At 47.8% G+C, this 23,127-nt stretch overlaps 1 protein-coding gene across 13 annotated transcripts in view; it reads right to left on the bottom strand.

Moving 5' to 3' along the window:
- Positions 1 to 23,127, bottom strand: part of Efcab6 (EF-hand calcium binding domain 6) — a 210,288-nt gene that overhangs the window by 69,834 nt on the left and 117,327 nt on the right. For 10 of the 13 annotated variants that reach the window (XM_010634367.2, XM_010634369.3, XM_010634370.2 and 7 more), the window contains 7 exons: positions 22,902 to 23,069; positions 18,702 to 18,761; positions 18,438 to 18,598; positions 17,269 to 17,439; positions 15,690 to 15,858; positions 2,211 to 2,325; positions 177 to 310 (listed from right to left, as the gene is read on the bottom strand). In XM_010634367.2, coding sequence (XP_010632669.1) covers positions 177 to 310; positions 2,211 to 2,325; positions 15,690 to 15,858; positions 17,269 to 17,439; positions 18,438 to 18,598; positions 18,702 to 18,761; positions 22,902 to 23,069 — 978 coding nt within the window. Of the gene's footprint in view, positions 1 to 176; positions 311 to 2,210; positions 2,326 to 15,689; positions 15,859 to 17,268; positions 17,440 to 18,437; positions 18,599 to 18,701; positions 18,762 to 20,100; positions 20,288 to 22,901; positions 23,070 to 23,127 lie in introns of those variants that run through there. The other 3 variants (XM_010634377.2, XM_010634368.2, XM_010634375.3) reach the window with 2 other exon arrangements.

The following is a 23,127-nucleotide window of genomic DNA, read 5'->3' as shown; positions in this document are numbered from 1 at the left end:
GGGGGCCTTGGGGAATGGAGGTGCCCCGCCACCACCACACGGGGCAGACACCTCTCCCACCGTGCTGAGTCTGCCTGAGGAGAGCCACGTGTCCCCTGCAGTGACCAGGGGGCTGCTTGCTGCTAAGAGGGAGGGGAGGCCTAGACAAGCCGAGTCACAAAACAGTTACACGTTACCCGGAATGACGCCTTCAGTCTCTTGGGGAAAAGTTTCAGGCATTCTTCAGCAGTTATAAAGTGGCCATTCAAGTGAATTTTTGAAGAAACCGGAGTCTGAGGTGGAGTTGCAGCCAGCCCACTTGTTTTAGTATCTGAAACGGTGACATAAATCACAAGATGTCTATTAGTGCCATGCCCGCCTCTTTATTTCTACTTGAAGGCTTTCTTCCCTTCCCAAATCTTGTTAAATACCAGCATCGGTCAGGGCCCCCAGAGACGTGGACACGGCATTAACTGTGTTGTGTGCGCTCTATTACAAGAGGGATTTGTTCCCAGACAAGGGGACAGGACGTGTCCTGTACTGGGCGTCCTGGGGTGTCCTTGTCTGGTGTCTCTGTTCTTCCTTGAGAGCCAGGGCTGTGTCTTGCTCCTCTCCCAGCACCCAGAGAGAATTCTACCCTCCTCTCGGTCGCTAGCATCGTGTACTGAGGAGTGGGATCAGTCCCCTACTTGTTAACAGGCATCCTGAGCACATGTCTGTTAGGTGCCATGCTGAGGCCTTCAGGTAGTTCTCGGCTCTTCCAACAACTCAAACAAGTAGGAACCTCAAACACACCTTGGCTAAGCACAAGTCAACGCATTGTGTACTCTACATAGAGCAGAAGATGGGGTGCACAGGGGTCCCCCAGCTCGCAGGCAGCACTCAGAACAGCCCAGCTGAACCAGGGCAAGGCCTCCTGAGCCCCCTGGTCAGCGACGGCAACTGTCTTCTGCCTCCCTGGGGCGGGGGCAGACGGTCCCCATCTGGTCGGGACATCGGTGTGGCTTTGCCCACAGCAGCCAGACACCGGGGGCCATGGGTGTAGACGCCCCGCTGTGGGTGTGGTCTGCCGGAAATGGGGTGGTGCCGCAAGGTTTTGGGCATCCTCTGGTCTAGGCAGGAGCCCAGCTTCTGCCGTACCTTCACCCCAGTGCGGGGGCTTGGTGCCATCTGCAGACACCCTGAGCCCTCTGCTGTGCCCACGTGGCTGTTAGAGCCTGGCTGTCCCTCCCCGATGGGTCTGGCTAGGTGGGTGCTGATGGAGGACAGCAGAACTGCATGGAGGGGCTGAGGAACAGGTTGGGGGAGCAGGAACCGCACCGGGAGGGGCAGAGAATGACGGATGCTGAGTCAGGCTGCTCTGCAGCAGGGGCTCACCAGCCCGGGTCTCAGACACGTGCCTGCCGCACTTACCCTGGGCCCCAGTTTCCCCTAAGCAAGGAGAGCACCGGGCAGAACACCAGGGAAGGGTGCACTCGCTAACATACACAGCACTACCCCTCCTTCCTTTCCAGTCCCTTCAAGTGCGGCAAGGCATCTACCCAGGGAGCACGCCGGCTCCACCGTGCCACGGCGCGGCCGTCTTCCTGCAGGGTGGAGCCTCCCTCCAGGGTCGGCAGGGCTGTGTGGGGCCCCGGGGCAGAGCTGGCCAGGTTCTCCAAAGGAGCCTCGGTCACCTCCCAGAGCCCAGACCGGGAGAAGGACCACAAGCACAGGGCCTTGGGGACCGGCGGCCAGTTTCCCAGCTGTGCCTGGGACCGTGAGCTGAGAGACGGCGGAGAGCAGGAGGGGTGCACAGGGCACTGACAGGAGGACCCACCTTCCCTGACCTCACAGCACAAGATGGGCCACCTGGTTTCCTGGCCACCTTTGGGGCTGGGAGACCATAGCTAGGGGATCTTTTAGAATGTCCGGGTCCCTGTCTGCTGACAAGGAGGCATTCTGCTTGCCTCATCTGTGGGTAGCATTAATTCCAGGTAGGCAGCATCTTTCTGCAGAGGAAAACCATGAGGGCATAAGGTGTCACCGAAGGAACAGGCCGTGGGCTCCACTCAGGACCCGAGTGCGCTCTAGGTGAGCAGAACACTCGGGTCAGCTCCATATTTCCCTCCAAAATGCCCGCTTCCAGCCCCAGAACACACATGAATTCACCAGCAGTGGTGGTGCCCTGGACCCCAGCAGCCCGGTGGTGCCGGCAGGAAAGGCTGGCAGGTGTGCAAGGCTGCCTGTACCTTCGAGTCCTGTCACAAAGTCCAGGTAGCTCATCCCCTCCTTCTTACAGCCAATCTTCGTAGCCAGCAGCGCAAAGTGCACCTGATCCATGGGCATCCCGCAGTCCTCCAGGACCTGGCAGGGAAGAGGGGCCGTGGAAGGGGTGCAGTCGGCATCGTTGCTCCTGCTGCACGGAGCCCCTCCTGCTCAGGACAGTGACTGGCTTTGTCCCCGGCCCAGCTGCTGAGGGTGGGGCCTGTGTTTGCTGAGTGCTTGGGAACAAGGGAACCAGCATCACCTGCCCAGGCTGAATCAGTGCAGCACCCGGGCCCACAGGAACTTCGTGTGGCACAGGCCCGTGCAGCTCAGCCCGACACCCAGGTCCACCCAGGTCCACGCAGACTGGTGTGCCTGGCACCTGGGCCTGCGGCAGCTCGGCAAAGCTTTGCAAGGCTCTGTCAAACCTTCACCCCTGTTCACTGCGTTGTCACTGCAGTGGCTTCTAAGCCTCAGAAGCTAGAGCTCCATTCATATGGAGAAGTCAGAGACCCAGTAACGCAAGGTGGTTTGAGGAGGAAACGCAGGGCTTTCATTGTGACTGGGGTGGCGACAGGAAGCTCTGTGGCTATTTGTGGAGGGGCGGCCATGACACCCGCCTCCTTCTCCCTGGCTGGCCCAGCTGCTGGTCACGTTCCCCACCTTCCCTGACACACTTTCCTCCCGTGGCCCGTGCAGGGGCTTAGGCAGGAGTGCAGGATGGACTCTCGGCCACCTGCGTCACCTGCACGCAGCCCAGTCCAGCCCAGCCCTGAGGAGCGAGGCCTGGCATGGCCTGTGGGAAGCGTGTGCAGAAGAGAGCTGGTGCCCCCTGACAGCACCCAGCCGTGCGTGCTCTGGAACTCACAGACGGCTAGGTTGCTTGCTTTAAAAAATAACTTTATGTTTTGAAAACAATTACACATGAATTATTCATGGAAAATTTCTCCTGCACAGTCCTTTCACAAAAACATATGTAATGGAGAGAAAGAGAATGTCTGTAGGCGAATGTTTTCCAGCCTGGAGGGCTGTAAGAGTGGGAGGTAGCAGCAGGGGTGGTCCCCACACAGGCCCCAAGGGGCAGGAGCACACGACACAGGGCCCAGCAGGCAGGACTCTAGAGGCCGTCCGCAAACACGGGTGTCACCCAGGCCTCCTCCGTGCCCCCAAACCACTTCTGCTTCTAAGAGAACACAGCAATGAATCGTCTAGGTTTATCACAGCCCTCCGAGGCAGTTCACAACACAGCTCAAGGCTAAGCTGCAACAGTTATAAAACAGATTTTTAAATTTTTTTTTTAAGTACTGGGGATCGAACCCAGGGCCTTTGCACGGAGCTACAACCCCACGCCTTTTTATTCTTTATTTTGAGACAAGGTTTGCTAAGTCACTCAAACTTGGATCCTCCTGCCTTAGCCTCTAAGAGTGCAGAGATTTCAGGCCTGTGCCAACAGGCTCTCTAAAACATTTATCCAAAAAACAAAACATTTATCCGTTCTAGTCACTTCTGGTGTAGTTTCTAGGAGGCACATTCCCGAGAAAGTTCCTCTCCGTGTGACAAACGTGTTCTGATTCGCTGCGTGGTCACGTCCATCATCCCTGGGATGGGATGTAGGCTGTAGGCGGGTTCTTCCTTGCCGTCCCACATCTCATGGAACAGTCGCTGGCCTCCGGGTGAAGCGTGGGGCCCTGATGGGCGATGCCCAGTGAAGGGGCTGCTCGGAGACCCCGGAGTTTCCTGGCCCAGCTACCACGGAGCGTTCTGGCGCACCCATTTCTGCAGGTGACGCTCACTTTCTGTGCCTCTCTGCGCCTTGTATTTGGTGGTCTCTGTGGATTGCAGCATCTCATGGTGCATTTTGAGTGGCTCGTGCACCACCCTGCATAAAAAGCAGGCACCTCGCAGCCACGTGGAGCCTGTGGTTACCAATCCCACCAGACAAGGCTAACATCTTGGCTTTGAACGTACTATGCATTCTTTTAAATTAAGAAAAACAGTAGCTTTTTATATCGAATCAGATCATTTCGAATGTGTGTGTGTGCCCGTGTGCACACAGCTCCGGTGATGGAGCCCAGGGCCTTACACCATGTGCTGGACAAGTGTGGGCTCAGCCCTGCATGTACGTCCCAGCCTGCTGGGCATCGAACCCTGAGAACTTCCTGGAGTGTGCCACTGTGTGCAGAGAAGATGGGTCTGCAAGGAGTTGTTTCTTTTTTGTTTTGCTTGACTTGAAAACACCACCTCTGTTCTTCAAGGAGTTTTGGGCTGGACATAAAATTCCGAGTTGAGAAGGTTTGCTTGCTTTTGTCCCATCAGCACGGGTCAGGGTCCTTGTCCTGCTGGAGACAAGTTTGCTCCCTTCTGGCCTCCGCTGTTTCACCTGAGAGGCCCACAGTGACTCAGGTCACTGCCCTCAGTGAGGTATCACTTTTCTCACCCTGCTTTTAAGATTCCTCTCTTTGATTGTGGTTTTCAGCAATTTGCCTGAATTTTCTCTGTATTCATCTGTAAGGTTTTCCAAGTTCCTTAAATCAATACACTTAGGGCTTTCAACAAAACTGAGAAGAGTTAGCCGTTATTACTTTACCTGAGTTTTTGTCTCCAGTTTTTCTGTTGTTTCCTCTTTTGATTCTGATGACACTGATGTTAGTTAGCACTCCTCTTTTCTATTGTTATTTTGTATCTTTCTTCTCCCTTCTTGGTTTGTGTAACTTGTACTGATCGGTCCTCAGCCCAGAGTCTTCCACTTGGCCTCTTCGTCAGGCAGTTAAGTTATCTGGTGAGATTTTTATTTTATCTCTCTCATTTTTCAGTTCTAGGTTCTCCTCCTCTTCCTCCTCCCCCTTATTTTCCTCCTCTTTGTTTTCCTCCTTCATTTGCAGTACTGGGGCACTGATCCATATCTTCAACCCTTTTTCATTTTGGTACAGATTTTGGTGAATTGCCCAGGCGTCTCCCAGCGCTGCAGGACTACAGGTGTTCACCACCCCACCTGATTTCCACTGGTGGCGCCTATAATTTTATCTTTCTGCCAAGATTCCCTGTATGATCAACCATTACGGATACATTTTCCTTTGTATCGCTGGGCTTTTTTATAAGAGTTGCTTTCAAGTCTTTGAGGGTGTCTTAGTTACTTTCTCACTGCAGGGAGAAAATACCTGACATCCACAACTTAAAGGAGGCGAGGTTTACTTTGCTTCACGGTTTGCAGAGGTTTCAGTCCATAGTCAGCTGGCTCCTGGGCAGGGTAGCACGGCAGACGGGCCTGGCAGAGAATAGTTCCTAGTACGGTGGCAGGAAGCAGAGAGTGAGATCACGGAAGGAAGAGGAAATAAATAAATCCTTCCAGGCCACGCCCTGGTGCCCCACCCCTCCCACCATCCCTGTGCACACAGCACTGCAAGACGCTCACCCTGGGTGGGCCAGGGTCAGAATAACAGGACAAGAAGACGCTGTCCTGCAAGCCGCACGGAAGAGGGCAGAACCAGAGCCATGAGGAGGCCCTGGCTCCGAGCTGCGAGGCACTCACTCTGACTTGGTTATTTCACTGCTTTTGCGCCGCACCCACCACGGTGTCTTCGCCGTGTTTTCCCTAATGCCACATTCAGTGAGGTTCTCTTCCGAAAGGTCAGTTAGAGAGAAGCAAGGGAGTGATTTGCATGCACACTCGAGGCAAAGACTTGAAGGACACAACGTAAGGAGAAGGTGGGATTCAGGAGCACAAAGTCTGGATGCTGCTTTTTTAGCCTTTAGAATTTCCTTGCCTGGAAATTCTCTGGAGGAAGTTATTTGGTGATAAAACTAATGAGAGTCCTGGGTTTTCTTTTTCATAAGCAATACAGTTTTTATTTCCTTGCACACCTATTCAAAGACAAATAGGCACACAAAGATTTGTCTTTTGTAGAATTTCAGAGGTGCCGCCTTCCTGCCCCAATGACAATGGATCTTCCAGCTCCTCCTCGCTCCTAGCCATGCAGCCCACAGAGATGCGTCACCCAGCATGCGTGCACATCCCAAGCATTCTGTCAGGATGCACAGGAGAGGCGTGAGGGCTAAGAACGCCATGGCGGAAAGGAGTATGTGACTTGCCAGAGATCTCATTGGTCTCTGAACTCGTTTGGCAAATGCTTCCAAGAACACTCAGATTTGTCCCTGTGGCCTCCAGAAGGCAGAATTTTCAAAGCCAGTGAGAGGTAAACAGGACATGGTCAAATTGGCTGCGAGCGAATCTGGTCTGCAAGGCTGTTGCGAGCTCTAGGCGTGGAAAAGTCGTGGGATTTCCCTTTGTGAAGAATGAAGCTGATGCCGAGGGGCACCGAGCAACTCCATTAAGAAGCAGAGAGCACATGGGCAGCAGGGAGCTCCATGGGGTGAGCGTCTCCAGCACAGAGCCCCCAACAACATATGACAAAGGCACAGCTGGCTTCAGTGCTTTGGCCTGGAGCTACCCAGGTAGAAACAAGAGCTTCGTAAGGGTCACTGAGTAAGAGGATTTGACTGATGACCTAGGAGGGGCCGTGACCTCCCTGGGACACTGGACTTAAACCTTAACCAACGTATGACCAATTCTGTTGCACAGAGAAAGAGACCAGAGGTTAAGGAGGCTAAATAAGTCTTCGGTGTACTAGGAAGACACAGCTGCTCAGAACGAAAGGGACACAACACACACGTGGGTTGGACTGCACATGACAGCACTGTCTCCGGTTCACTGCTGGGGCCACCGGACAGAGCCAGGCCCAACCTCATTTGGAGACGAGCAGCATGAGGCCATAAGTAACTCTGGTGAGTGCTGCTGTCCAGGAAGCACGGGGGCCGCAGATAACGAGTCAGCACAGCATTCAGAGCGGGCCACGCGGGAGGAGCTCTGTGTTCACCGAGCAGAGAGGGTAATGACGGAGCCTGGGCCTGTGGGGTTCCCTTCACTGAGCCCCATCTTATACCATATATAAAAGTGAGTTCTATGTGAATTAAATATTTACATTTTAAAATAAGATAATAAAAAATTCTTGCAAGAGGCCAATTAGAAAGATAAGTTAAGGATCACACATGCAAATTACAATAATGAATATAATTTTGACTACAGTGTTCTAACACATATTAGAATGTTTTATTATACTCAAAGTTGATCAGTATTTTGACCTTCGGGACTCCCAAACATTCTTGAGAGGAATGAATTTGATAGATCCTTTGGAAATGTGATACGGTAACAAGCATTAAATCTTTAAATGCGAGTATTATTTTTAATAAAAAAATTCGTAACAAAATAATAAGGGAATAACTACAGGTAATACACTGTGTATCGTAAACTTCAAAGAAGTTACTCAGAGTAGAAAACAGACCAAAAAGGCTCTGTTGGGCCGGGGATTTGGCTCAGTGGTGCCGCACCTGCCTTGCAAAGTCCTGAGTTTGATTCCCAGTACCAGGAAAAAAAGAGGGGGGCTCTCTTACAAATAAGAAACAAATAGATACTAGCACAAAACTTTCTTTTCAGTGAACTAAGAGAAACTAGAAGTATAAGTGAGACAAACTGGCGTATACATTAAATGGTTGTGGAACAACAGAATAGGTAATTGGAGGAGTTATTTGAACTCCCCATTTTCTATTTATCTATCTTCTCTGTTTGTATACACATCTTGGGTTTCTCATATAAGAGAAACCGGGTGGTATTTAAGCCTGTGGGCCTGACTTGTTTCACTTCGCACTGTGTTCTGAAGTTGCATCTATTTGCCTCAAGTTCATCTTTCTTAACGGCCACAGTGCTCCACTGTGCACAGACACCACGAAATGTGGATATTCTCTTGAACTGGAAATGCTACTTCTCCCATGAACAAGAAAAGTGTGGCTGGCCATGGGAGGTTCACGAGTTGCTAGAAATGGCACAACGTGCGGTAGGTTGATGGGAAGGAGGTGCACATGGGGACAAGAAGACCTGGGAATTCTCTGTGGCCTCCACTCAATTTTTCTGTAAATGTAAAACTTCTCTAAAAAGTAGTCTATTGGAACAAGCAAAATCTGTTCATTCTTGAAGACCAGGGGAGATTGGGGGTGAAAGAATACTGCCTTGTTAGCTAAAACTATACATCCAGAATTTATTTACAAAAGGAAACAGAAAGAGGCAAGGTATGCTTGTGTAAAAACTTCAAACTAGATGGTAAAAGACAGAAATGTAATAAAATATAAAGACAAATGGTCGATTTGGAAAACATACTCATATTTGCTTTAATTAATTATTAGTTCATTGAGCACCTGTCTGCCAGGTGCTGTGTGAGGCCCTGGGGATGCAAAAGTGAAAAAACAGCAGAGTCCCTGGCCTCACATGCCAGGCTGCATTTGGAGGGCTCACCTGCTTGCTCATATGTGTAATACAGGGGAAAAGATATGCAAGTATAAGGCAGACTGTCAGGGAAGGGTAGCAGAGTACAAGTGACCCACATGTGTTATGTGTGAGTCTGAAAATGTCACAGCGAAAGCCATTATTCTGTGTAGTTCATATGCACTACTAAAAAAGAATCTGTTATCTGATCACAATAAAATCAACTTTAAAATAAATGACAAGAGATAACTAGAAAACCCCAAATGTTTGGAAGTTAGATGCACTTTTAACATAAACCATTAGGGAAAAAAAAAAAGAAATCACAAGGGAAATGAGAACGTATTTTGGATGAAATGATAATGAAAATGGATCAAAGACTGTATGATGTGGCTGATGCTGTACTGAGAGGGAAAAAATACAGCTACAAATGCATACATTAAAGAAATAAGGGCTGAAGATCAATGATCTAAAATTCTACCTTGGGAAATTAGAAAAAGGAAGTTAAATCTAAATCAAGCAAAGGAAAGAAAACCATGTACCCACAGAAGTGAATGAAATATAAAACAAATACACAATAAGGAAATAACAATACAAGTAAAGTTGTGACTTTGAAAAGGCCAATACGCAAACAGACTTCAACTTCTGGACAGGATGGTGTGATTCTCAGGAAGCAGACATTCTCAGTTAGAGCAACTGGAACGCCTTTTAGAAAGGCCTCAGAGAGCCAAGGAAGCAGTTAGGACCAAAGGTACTGAAGTTCTGAGGAGGTGAGAATTTCCAAGGCGAACTCAGCTGGCCTCTCCCTGAGGCCGGTGAAGGATTCTGGGAGCGGATGTCGGTTTGAGCAGAGGTTGAACGCCCCGCAAAATTAAAGACCTGAGGGACTCACCCCAAATACACACAGAATCTGATGGCTGTGTGGGGTGCAGGCTGACAAAGTGAGCCACCAGGAACCTCGAAGCTGGTCACTCCCTTGAAACATCTGCAAAACTAGGACCCTGTCTGCAACAGGAAGCCCAGAACTAAATCCTGCCTGTTCCTCCCCGTGTATCGCCTGCCCTCAGTCACAGAACTCCAGCCCTTGCTCAGTATACTGAGCCCATGGGCCCCTGAGGGGGCAGCGAGCACTCTGTGTGCGATGGTAGCCAAAATGCACCCCGAGGTCTGAGGCCTTTAGCTGTGAGATCCCTGAGTGGGCACCAGAGAGGTCACGTGCTGTTGCTCTGGGCCCTGTGACCATCGGACACATCCATGTGTCTCTCAGTGCGAACGGGCGTGTCCCCCATATAACTGTTTGACATGAGAAGAGTTCTTGAGATGTGTTTTATTTACTAAGCAGATGTGAATGTCCCAACAGAATATTTAAAATTGGAGGGGTGAAAATGTTTACTGTTCGTCTTTTTAAAAAATCTAATCTACTCAGTCAGAGTTGCTTACTAAGCTACTCCCACTCGAGGGCTCGGAGAAGCCTGCCTGACGGTGTCCAGGTGCCCTGCCCCATCCTCTGGATGAGGAAGAGTGGGTGTGGTTAGGAGTGATGGAGGGGGCAGGAGGGGCAAACTTCTGGGCCGTGCAGGTTGATCAGCCAGAAGGGAGCAGGCGCTCTGCTGGGGAGGAGGAGGAAGCCAGGCGAGATGTCCTGGGCTCCCGGCAGGTGGGGAGGAGTGGGCCGAGGACACAGGAATCTGGGGAGAGTCGCGTCTGCCTCTGCTTCCCCAGTTCCCCTCTCAGGGGTGTACAGGGCCTTGCCAGTTTGGCAGCTCTGTGCTGTCTCCCGGGGCCTCAGCCAGGCCTCCAAGGCGGGGCTAAGGATAACAGCGTGACAGACTTGCTCAGTATATTCACTGGAAAAGGAGCAGTCAGAGCAGCTGATTACAGGGAACTTGAATTATAAAGCTGATCTCCAATTCCTGATCGATGGTACAGCTCGGTGAGCCTACCTCGTGGATTTATCCAGGCCTATGTGTCGTTAGGTATTTTGTCATTGAGTTTGAGATGGCTAAATTTAACTGTCAACTTGACTGGTCTGGGAGCCACTTAGAGGATAAATCCTGCACACTTCGGGGCGTGTCTGGGTGCGTCGTGGAGGTGGGGCCTTTGAATCTGTAGTGGATCTCTCCCCGTCTCCTGTGTGGCACGGTTCTGAAGTGCCACATGAACTGAGCAGCTTTGCTCCTCCGCGTCCTTCCACCTTGATGTTCCCGCCTTGGAGCCAGCCGACCATGGACTGAAGCCCCCGAAACCGTGAGCCGAGTCGAATCTCTCCTCTTTGAAGTCGCAAGTATCAGGTAATTTGTCCTGCTGTGGGAAAGCTGATCCAATATTCCCCAGGTGTCACTGGCCTCACGCACTGAAAAGGTCCCCTGAGAGCTGTAGGTCAGAGATTCCAACACTGCCCATGTGGATCGGTGCCAACTCAGTGACCAATAGGCCCCTGGGCATGGTGACTGAGGAGGACAGGAAATAGTGCTACCTTTGCCTAATATATCTTTTCTCCTTCTCCTGTAGGGACAGAAGAATCCTGCCTTTTCGGTGGGTAAGAGTGTGCCTAGTACCAAATTATATATACAGTCAGCTCTCCATATCCGTGGGATCCGTACCCATATATTCAACAATTGAGCATCAAAAATATTTGTTTTAAATTGTGTCTGTACTGACACGTAATTTTTTTCTCGTCATTATTTCCTAAGTACTACAAGAATAACAATTTTTTTTTTTTTTTTTTGAGACAGGGACTCACTATGTAATCCAGGCTGGCCTTGAACTCATGGTCATCCTCCTGCCTCTGCCTTCCGAGTGCTAGGATTACTGGGGTGTACCACCACACCCCAGCTGGTAACAACTCTTTAAATGACACTTTAATAGTATAGATATTGTAAATAATAGAGAAGATTTAAAGGCTATGAGTGGATGTCCATGCCATTTTATATAAGGGACTTTAGGGTGGGGGATTTAGCTCAGTGGTTCTGGCACCTGCCTTGCAAGCACAAGGACCTGAGTTCGATCCCCAGTACCTCCCCCCCAAAAAAAGAGTCTTTATATAGGGGACTTGAACATCCATGAATTTATGGGTACCTAGAACCAATCCTAACAGATACCAAGGGTCAACTGTATGTATACCCCCCAATCGTCTTTACACATAGGTATGGCCACATAACACAGTCCTAGCCAATAAAGTATATATGGGAGCTCTGAGACGAACTTCTAAGATCTTTTTAAAAAGAAAGATTTGGCAAGCTGAAGCCCTTCACCTTTCCCTCCTTTAGACCTGAAATATATGTGTGATGGCTGGTGTTCTAGCAGCTATATTGGATTCATGAGGATGAACCTAGAATTGTGGAAACCAAGAAGCAATGGGGTGTCAGAGGACATTGCCCTTACCAGCAGTACCCACACTCCTCGTGAGAGAAAAATAAAAATAACTGCCTCTCTTATTTAAAACACTGCCTTTTAGAACCGCTGCTAACTCGGGATATGAAGAAGAGGAGGACTATGAAGGTTCTAGTTCACCCTGAAGTTCAGTTTTCCTGCAACATAACCAGTTCTTGGCCCAAAGTTTAGACAGATTTACAATCTGCAGAAGTCAGAAGGGCCTTTTCCTTGGTGAAGTTCAGGACATTGCTGTTGGCAGAAAGGACAGGCTGTGTGGCAGTGGCTGCTGTGAGAAGAGAGGGGCAGGAGCCTCCCAGGCTTCCTCCAAGAGTCCAGGGAGAACAGCGCCCCCTCCTGCCCCACTGGGGGAGAGGACCCAGCAGTCACCGGAAGTCCTGGCGCCTTCCTCCAACTGCTGGGCCTGAGCCAGGCGGTCAGCTGGCGTGGTGCGTGTGTCTCACGCAACAGGCAGAGGACTCAGATTATCATTAGGGGGAGTGATGCAGAAGCCGGTCCGATGCTGCCATCCAGCTCTAGATTCTCCTCCCCCCTGGGCCTGGCACAGGGAGGGAGATGGCTGTGGAGGATGAAAAAACAGCATCTCTAACTCAGAGCATCCTGGCGATGGCACGCGCCGCGGATCCAGGAATGAACTTCTGTTTGTGTGCAGGGTGCGAGCTGGTGTGTGTGACTGGGAGCTCTTCCCCAGTGCGATGGGGGAAACTGCTGCCACCAGACTTGAGAGAAGACAGGGCAAGAGCATTGCCATCTACGGCCAAAATGACAGGAAGAGCGGGGCGGGTGCTGTTATTAAAGTTAGTGTCCTTCTCACAAAACCCCGAGGCCAGACACAGCCTTGCAACCTACTACGGTCATTACGCAGTCAGCCAGAGTCACCCCGCTCCACCCAAATGAGACCCAGAGGGCCTTCTGTACCCCCAGAAGGGCCGTGGTACACCCAGCAAGCTGCAGTATGCCCAGCACGCCTGCCTCATGCCCAGCAATCTTCATGACGTCCAGCTGGCCTGTGTCACACCTAGGGAGGGTCAGAGGCTATACAGAGCAAGACGGGTTCAATGCCAACTTCCTGTGTGGCTGCACTTGTAAAATGGCATAATATAATCCCTACCTCATGGTGTGTGGTGGGGGAAACAACACATGCAAAGCAACTTCCCCAGCACCTGATTATTAGAGGGCTTGGTGATCCACAGCATCCTCCTCCTCATTACCCAGAGGCAGTATCGTCACCATCATCACCGTCACCAGCATCATCACTATTGCTGTTACACACAAATCTCCAGAGAAGTCAACCAGTGCCAAAGACGTCCCTGACGCTGAAGTTCAGCATTCCCAGACCTCACCATCTGCAGGCTCGGTGCCATTTCTAACCTAAATTCTTGCCGTTCACAGCATAAACCTGTGCTTTTCTGATTGGGAGATCACCAGTGGTTGACCCTGATCTATTAGTAATCTCTTTGACTGACAATGATGATTTACATTTACACAATGCTTCACAGCTTACGGAGTTCAAGCCCTGGGCCACCAGAGGCTGTTTGAAATCACTCCATGTTGCTGGCCTTTGAGGACAGGCACAGCAAGATTTTCCTGAAAGGCTAAAACCAGCAAGTCCCTAGGCGGGGAGCCAGGGCATGATCTGCCTACTCATGTTTACAATGAATTAATTATGTTTTTAAAAAACCCACAAACTTTGTCCCATGTGTTGGTCTGTTACGGAGAGAACGCTTGTGTCTCCCCCAGTCCAATGTTGAAATTCTGACCCCCAGTGTGAATGATGGGCGCCCCTGCACAAAGCCCTTTCCAGACTTCCACTTTGCCTTCTGCCCTGGCCCTGGGCCACCTCAAAGTGGCAGAGAAGTTTCCAGGAAGCCAGGGTGGGAAAAGGAAGCTGAACACTGTGACGCTTGCTGCCTGAGTAGCAGCAGGACAGCTGGTCATGGAGCTGTCCCCACACAGGAGCTTTGGGGGCAGCTTCCCTTCTGGGAACCCCACGGGCACCTGCAATGTCCTCGTCCTCATTCTCGGGGCACTGTCTCTTGGGGCTCTACTGGGGATTCTAGCTCCTCCCCAAACCCCTTCCTCTCCTCAGGCTCACTGTGCAGAAGGCACGACAGCGTCTGTTTGTCTGTCTGTCTGTCTTGAGGTGTGTGCAGTAACAAGGTGTGGACAGTGAACGAGGTGGAGGGGCACATTTCGAGCACAGCACCTGGGTGGTGGGAGAGCAGGGTGAAAAGGTGCGAGCAGGCGGGGCAGAGCGTTTGCACCTGGGACACCAGGGTAGCAAGAGGGGCTGCGTGCAGGTGGAGGGAGAGGAAGCTGATGCGTTTGGAGGTGGCAGGCTGGGGAGAAGGGGGCTGTGGGGAGAGCCCAGGTCAGGGGCAACAGGTGGCTAGACCATGCAGGGCCTCCCAGGAGAGCTTCTGGCAGGGTCTGAGCAGGGGATCCTAGTTTAGGGGCTGCTCCGGCTGCAGTGTGGTGGGGCCAAGTGTGAGCAGGACCAGGAAGGAGCCGCCTTGACCAAGCAAGGAGCGATGGAGGGAGGCAACAGGACACAGAGGAGTTGCCACCTTCCAGAGTAATCCTGCGGGGAGCCAGCAGGCTTTGCTGATGAATCGGGTGTGGCCAAAGGAGGAAGAGAAGGATCAGTAGACTACACAGCTTTAGCTGCGAGCAATTGCAGAGGTCGCCCTGGACTGAAAGGGGAAAGAATGCCGGCCACATAGTGGCTCTCTGAAGGCTTGTGGAGAAGAGGAGCCGGCAGGTGGCACCGAGCCACGGTCAGGGGACGTGGCAGCTGGGCTGTGAATGAGGGAGCCTCGGGAGTCAACACAGCAGGAAGCCATGAGACTGGAGAACCGGTACTACGCTCTGGGTGAGCAGATGGACAGGCCAGGTAGCAAGTTCACAGATCTCCGGGTGAACCCAGCTTGGCCACCACCGTCCCCAAGGCAGTCCCTTCCCTCCCCGACAGCGCATGTGGACAAGCACTCCGTCCTCAGAGTCCAGAGTGGATCTGGAGACTCATAAGGCTGCTGGGGCCCAGCCTCGCTCCACCCCAAAATGTGGCTGCCCCACAAGGCTGAGAAACAGGACACACAAAGCTGGGTCCCGTGCCTGGCCCAGGGCAGGCACCATGGAAACGGGGTCCACTAAAGTCAGGGCTCTTCGTGGAAACAGATCTCACCTTCTACATTGGCCCACACTGCTCTACAGTAGCTGAAAAAAATGCTTTCCTTAAAAATAGCCAATGCTGATTAGCTAGAGGGACAGTAATCCGAATTTTAAGCAATCACTGAAATTAATTCCTGAGAAGTCTGAGCAGAGCCCTTCAAACTTAGCTCTCCCTGGCAGGAGCTCAGCAGTTCCTGTAAGTGAATGCAAATTAGCACTCTGCCTTCCCATATTTCACCGCCAGATTTTTTCTTTTTTTCTTCACTTTCTAGAGGAACAAACCCCAGCTCTGTGACTGCAGCATGGTGGGGACTCTTTCCCGAGGATCTCTGAGCTGCCGACCTCAATCTGCCCCCCGACCCACGTGCCAGGTACACAACACACAGCCAAAGAGCGGGGTGGGTCCTTTCCAAAGTTTAAGTATCCAGGACTGGCCACATTCTTTTGCTGGATAAATTTGCTAAAAGACAGCTTTTGGCCAAAAGAATCCTTTTCATTTGTTGAAAGATGCCTAGATCTGCACTGTCCTCAGATGAACCGGGACAGGAAACTTGATTTCTCCTCTGCAAGTAGAAGACATCGGCCCTACCTTCTTGAAGTCACGCATGCTGATCTTCCCGTGAAGGTCCTTGCTGACATCAAGGAAACAATTTCTGAATGCTGGGTCTTGCCGCTTTACACAACTTTTGAGTTTTTCAATGACTTCCTCTTTAGACATGTTCTTGGTTGTGGCAGTCCTGTCGCTGGTGGGCTTGGTTCTGAAATCACAAGCGAACACTTAGATCTGGACCTTACCCTTCGCTGAATGTGACTCACGAGGTTCCCCAGCCCTGCTTCACACTGGGGACTTCCTGCACTCCAGGGCTCCTGTTCTCTGGGACATGGGGCAGATGGGAGGGGCCTGAAGGGGGCACTGTCATCACCACTGCGCTAAGGCTCCCAGTGTGCCTGGAGCTGGGGGGAAGTGGCTGAGGCTGGGCACAACGGTTTGTGAACTGGGGAAATTTAAAGTTAAGGCCCATGATAAAGCTTCAGATTAAAGAAAGAGGCCACTTGGTGGCGATTCAATGGAGGAAATCATCATACACCCACGAAGGGAAGGGAAGCCACAATTATTCTGAGTTGATCTATGAACACAACTTGATTTATAAAACATAAATTTCATGTGACAGGAGGTGTGTGTGTGTGTAATAATTATTTCTTCTGCTCTCTGCAGGTTACAGGTCCCATTTGGGGGGAATAAAAGAGACATCCAACCGTGGTAGGGAAAGGGTTTCCATTCTTCCCTCTTCCTCTCCTGACTTTTAGGACCTCTCCACGAAACTCTACAACATTTTATGAAATGCTTAATTGCCATTACTTCTTTCACCGGCTTTATGAAGCAGATGTATCTTATCACAGAATATTTAACCTTTCTCTTGAAATACCATCTTTCTGCTCATTTATAAAAGCAGCCACTATTGGGAAGCCAGATATTCAAATTTCATTAGTATAGAATTAAAATATTCCCATTGCTCTATACTTAAGAACTTTGAAAAAAAATGTAACCAAATGAAGTCTGCAGGGTTTTACCTTTCCCGTAGATTTATGATAACCCATGAACAAGCAAGTTAACATAGATGACATCTGTATTTTTCAAAAGGAAGAAGATCTAGAATAGTCATGGGTCCAGTTTTTTTATAGATTCACTAAGTGTGCTTTATTGTTATGATTCAACTTGCCAATTATTTTAATAATTCTACCATTCTTATTAGAAAATGATAGCTGGCTTACTGGTGTGTTTTGCAATAAATATTACATGACAATAAGGAATCAAGGCTTCCAGAAAAGAAGAGATGTGGATGCAAGGTACAGAAGACCAGAGTGGCAGACAGCTCTGGAAGACAGGTCCTGGGTTCATGACCCAGTCCTGCCACTAAGTGTGTGAAGGACCCACGGGACGTTTCCACTGCTGAAACACCAGTGCTTTCATTTCTGAAGATTCACGTACAGATTCGGTCATTCCTAAATCGCGGCTGGCTCTAAAATCGCTCCCCGTACTAGAGCATGCCATCTTTCTTATTCAAATACTAAGCTATTCAAATACTCAGCCAACAAAGATTTGCCAAATGCCTAATCCCCACAAGGCACTGCGGTTTGAATGTATCTTTTCTTGGGTTTTCTTTTACCTCTCAGAGAGGACCGGCTGCTGCTCTTCTCCTTTTTGAAAACATTCATTTGGCTGATCCTTTGGAACCAGAAGCGGAGAGACCGTGGGGGGGCCATTAATTCTGATGCATGACAAAAATTTCTTGTAAAGGATTTTTTCTGAAGTTGTATCTTGAAACTTACAGCAGAGTCTGGATTTGAAAAATAGAGCACATTAGAATGTCTACAATCAAAAGGACCGACTCTGTCCCCCACGAATCACTGAAGATGTGGGTAACCGTGGTACTCATCCACTGCCTGTGGGAAAGTAAAATGGTACAACCACTTTGGAAAACAGTTTGAAAATTGACTATACAGCTACCAGAGGAACCAGCCATTCTGCTCCTAGGCACTTACCCAAGAGAAATAGAAGTGTATGTCTACACAGATAGTTATACGGTATATACAGCTTTATTTGTAACAGCCCCACCTGGAAACAAATCATCAAGCCATACGTCCGGCCTCAGAGCACGTGTATGAAAAGCCATGCGAGGAAGAACTGCTCAGCAGCGGAAAGGAATGAACTGCTGATCTATTCAACAACACGACTGAACTCAGGGTCACCGAGCTCAGTGAAAATCCCACTGTGACAGCCAATCAGTGTCGACTCCTGGGTGGGAAGAGAGAGCTGTGAGTTGTAGAGGGCCACGAAGGAGCTTTTCGTGGGTGGGGAAAATATGTGGCTTCTCGACGGATATCTTGTGGGGGTTTTGTGGATGTGGACAACATGCTGAATTTTATCTGATGATGTTATTTTTGAAATGTGCAGTTTATTATACAAGGTATACTTAAAGACATACATGTAAAAATGAATTTTCAAAATTAGGAATTTTGGTATGCAATCATGTAAGTACTTATATTGGAATTTTCACCTGTGTAAATCCTCATACATGTAGGAAACCACTAATATGGCAGGATTTCTTCCTTTTATCCCTTCCCTGCCTCCCTCCCTTCATCCTTCTTTGCTTTTCAGTGCTGTGGATTGAAACCACTGAGCTACCCACGAGCCCGAAGGCTGGATTCTCTTTCAACATTTTGTTCAATTACCAGCATTACCTATTAGTGTTGAAAAAATACATAGAAAAGGGGTTAGGATTACTAAAGATGAGAAGCATTAAATAAGTTACTTTTGTAATTAAAAAACCCTTACTTTATTAAATGTTCATTTGTTAAAAATGGGCAGAATATGCGCATGACTCTCTTGAAATTATTCCGAGCGACGAACCCCGAGTCTCCAAGGTCGTATGATTGCAGCATGTTATAAAAAGCTCGTAGATTCTTAGCGATTGCGCGGTGAACCGTTTCTTCCACCTACCGTAAGAAATACACGGTCACTGAGCTGTATAGCCATGTGCTGGCTGGACTCTCGGACGGTACAGGAAGGCGCCACAAAGAGAAGCCAAGCGCTACTTACTGAGTCCCAGGCCGGGAGGAGAGATGTCTTAGCGCCTGTACGGGGCGGCATTTGTCTCATCTAAGTGGAAAGAGAAAGGACACAAACATGAATCACTTGTGAAAAGTGGTGGGAGCTTTGGGGAGGCGGGACTTGAATGTGAATTCTAACCCTGATTCCTAAAAATAAAGTAACGAAACATACATTCTCGCACGTGAGCTCAGTAATTCCACTTCTAGATTTTAATACTAAGATGATAACCCTGAAGTGATACACGCAAGCAGATACTAAGAGGTTCACTGTGGCAAAATTTACAAAAAGGAAACACTGAGATTACAACAACAAAGAATACTCATTATCTTTTACAATTATATAGCATAATTTATATGAAATGTTAATATATTAAGAAGTGACATCAGAGAGACTATTTGTTATACGACCCCATTTTTAAATACAAATAGGTATAATAAATGAAAGTGCATATCTAAGCTCAAAGTATATACATGAAATATGCACAGTTTTTGAAATATCAATTACACCTCAATATTTTTTAAAAAAGAATGTGTGTGTGTATACACAAGTTTGGAAAGATGTGCAGTATAGTAAAACAGTGGATATCAATATTTTGATGTTAGAATTAGTAATTTTTATTTTCTATCTGCATACATGTGTATTCTAATTTTTCTCATTCATTCAACCAATGACCCAGCGGGCCCGGCCCTGTGGTGCAGTGGGCAGAGAAAACTGAAGGCCTCTGCTCACATGGAGAGAGGACCATGGCGGACTGGGAATGGGACTCATGGCATGACCCGTGCCGAGGCCTCCAGGAGTCTGGGACTGGATGACAGTGCCCAGTGCGCCGGGCACACTGAGCTGTGCACACTTGGGAAACCATGAAGCGTTACCTTGCCAAATCTCTATACCACCTGACAAGGTAGGTCTGTCATCAACTCTGTTTCGCAGACAAAGATCCGAGTCTTAGGGAGGTAAATGGTTTGTCCCAGACACAGCACAGTGGGGGAGGCTGTGATCTGAACACAGGCACTCAAGCTCTTGTCTGGCTGGCGGCTTCTACGCCCTGTGGCTCAATGTGATGTCACACAGAACGACCGGGGGTAAACTGAGTCAAGGCATACTTCCAGGCTTACGTATTGTTATGATTGCTGTCCAAAATGTTCCTTAAAAACTTGTTGTGTTAAAGATGGCTACTGGTGGGCTATGGGGTGGTGACGAATCGGGAGGGCTCTTCCTTCATCAATGGATGGATCCACATTTGGTAGCATTATTGGGAAGTGCAGAAACAGAAGGGAACCTAACTGAAGGGAGTGAGTCAGGGGATGACCTTGGGGGCTACATCCATCCCTCAGTCCTCTCGTCTGCCACGAGGGGAACCACTCCCTACCGTGATGCTTCACCTTACCATGGGCTCAGAAGCAACACAGACAGGTGACCATGGACTGAAACCTAAGCCCAAAGAAATCTTTCCTCCTTTCTTACTCTCAGGTGTTTTGTCACAATGACAGAAAGCTGACACACTTAAGTTCCATACAACACCTAGTGCCCAGAGCTCAGCCTGACCTACCTGTGCAGGACAAGCTTAGCCACAACCACCTCACCTTTGGGTCTTGCCAGCCTTTTCCATCCATTTTCCTAAGAAAGAGGTCATGAGACTTTTTATGTTTAAAAATAATTGTAAGTAGCATTACCCCAGTACTGAGGATTCAAAAGAAAGAGAAAATTATAGGCTGATTTCCTTAATGAACCTGAAAAAAATCCTTAACAGGGTATTTACAAACAGAACACAACAAATCATTCCAAAGATCATGTATCGTGTCCAAGTTGGCTTCATCACATGTAAATCAATAAATGTGGTACACCATATAAACAGAAGGATAAAAATCACACGATCATCTCAATAGATGCTGGAAAAGCCTTTGCAAAATCCAATATACATTCATGATAAAAAAAAAAAAACTGACAAAATGTAGGCAGAGAAGGACCTTACCTTAAACTGATAAAAGCCATTACTGACAAATACACGGCCAACATCATACTAAATGGGAAAAGATTGACAACATTCCTTCTGTTATAAGGAACAAGACAAGGGTTTACGCTCTCATTATGTCTGTGCAGTATAGTACTCAAAATCTCAGCCAGAGTAATCAGGCAAGAGAAAAAGATGAGAGAGATTCAAATAGGAAAGGAAAATGCCAAACTATCCTAATTTGCAGATGATAAGATCTTTTACATCAAAGATACAAAAGATTCCACCAGAAGACTCTCAGAACTAAACAAATTCAGCAAAGTAACAGGATACAAAATCAACACAAAGGGGCCAATAATGAATGCTGGAGAAAAGACAGCCCCTTTATCAATGATACTGGGAAAACTGGTTATCTGTGTGCAGAAGAGTAAAACTTGATCTGTCACCTTGTACTAAAATCAAATACAAATGGATCAAAGACCTAGATATAAAGACAGAAACACTGAATCTGCTTGAAGAAAAAAATTAGTAAAATTTTTGAGGACATAGACATAGGCAAGGACTTCCTGAACAGAGCCTGGATTGCATAAGACATGATACCAAAAGTCAACAATGGAATTATATCCAATTAAAAAGCTTCAGCAGAGCAAAAGAAATAATGAACAGGGTGAAGAGACAACCTACATAATGGAAAAAAATTTTTACCAGCTACTCCTAAGGGATAATAACTAGAATATATAAAGAGCTCAACTCAACAAAATTAGACTTCATATAAGACATCCAGTCAGAAAATGGGCAATTGAAATGAATAAACACTTTTGAAAAGAAGTCCAAATGGCCAATAAATACATGAAAAAAAAGTGTTCAACATCTTTGGCCATTAGAGAAAAAGCAAATCAAAACAGCACTGAGGTTCCATCTTATTCCAGTAAGAATGGCTATTGTCAAGGACTCGACCAAAAAATGCTAGTGAGGTGGTGGGGGAAAAGGAACCCTTCTATATTGGGGGCGGGAATGCAAGCTAGTACAACCACTAGGAAATCCGTATGGCAGTTCCTCAAAAGACTAAGAAATTCTATTTGACCTAACTATTCCTCTTCTTCATATCTTCCCGGAAGAGTTAAAGTCATTGTATTACAGTAACAGGAGCATATTCACAATAGCTAAATTATAGAAACAGCCTATAGACAGACTAATGAAGAAAATGCCAGGTTACATTTACACAACAAAGTACCCTCAACCATAAAGAAGGGTACATTTGAATCGCTGATAGGAAAATGGGTGCGCCTTGAGACCATAGCAGTAAGTGAAACAACTCAGTCACAGATTAAATATCGCATGGCTTCTCTAACACAAGGAGCCCAAAATCTAAATAATTTAAAGACCAATACAAAAGAGAGATAGCAGGAAACAAGAGACAGACTTGGTGGAGCTGGAAAGACATGGGGAAGGAGGGATAGGAGAGGGAGGGGAAAGTGGAGTAGGAATGAGTAAGATTCAATCTGTTTGTGTACCAGCTCGCCAGGGTGAATGCAAGCATTATGTACCACAAACATAACTAGTAATAAACAGTATCAGGAAGTCAGCCATGGTTTAATGAACATGCGCACACACAGAGCAAAAGAAAATCTGTGGGGTTTGGGGCTTTCATCATTATGTTCACCTCTGTAGATTTGGATATTTTCTAAGTATCTTACCATGGCGGTCTATAATCCCCAAAACATTTTTAACCCTTTAAAATTGTTTAAAAATGGAAATGTGAATAGCTATTATTGTAAGACATATTTCTAATAACAAAACTGTCACCTTTTTACTCAAAAGAAACAAATAATAAAATCATGCTCTGGTCACTAGAGGCAATCAGCCGTTATTTTTTATTACTATATAGTTTTGATACATTTCCATTAATAAGCAGTCACATTTTAAAGAAGGGGAATCAACATAGGATGTAAAATGTTTTCAGACACTCCTTTCCAAGACAGCAGTGTCACAAAGGACTGTCACCTAGGGACTGGTTTTCAGAGATGTCAAATATAATTGTTCGATAAGATTCAGAATTAAAAAGGTCAAAATTAAGTAACTCAATCACTCACCTCTTACTTAAAATGAAAATTAGTTCAGTTGAAAACATGAAGTCTTTAGGTTAACCTAAAGCATATTCCACGTGCCTCTTTTATTTCGCTAAGAATATTTACGTTTCCTGCCATAAAGAAAACACCAGATGTGGCAGAACTTACCTTAGGGCTCGCTTCAAGCAGGTCAATAAAGGAGCTGACTTTGACTGCTCCGGTGCCCCCGGGGTCTAGTGTGCTCATGAGCTCTTTGAATTCTGAATCTTTTAATTTCATAACTGTGGAACTTAGAATCTGTCTCAATTCCTCCCCTGTTATCTGTCTGTCAGGTTCCTGAGTATGAGAGGGTATATGAGGGAATTTTGCAAAAGGAAGAAAACGCATTATATAT

This window comes from Fukomys damarensis, unplaced genomic scaffold, assembly GCF_012274545.1.
Source record: "Fukomys damarensis isolate Sample0158 unplaced genomic scaffold, DMR_v1.0_HiC HiC_scaffold_19, whole genome shotgun sequence".
Taxonomy (NCBI): domain Eukaryota; kingdom Metazoa; phylum Chordata; class Mammalia; order Rodentia; family Bathyergidae; genus Fukomys; species Fukomys damarensis.
This window is presented reverse-complemented; position numbering and strand designations above follow the sequence as displayed.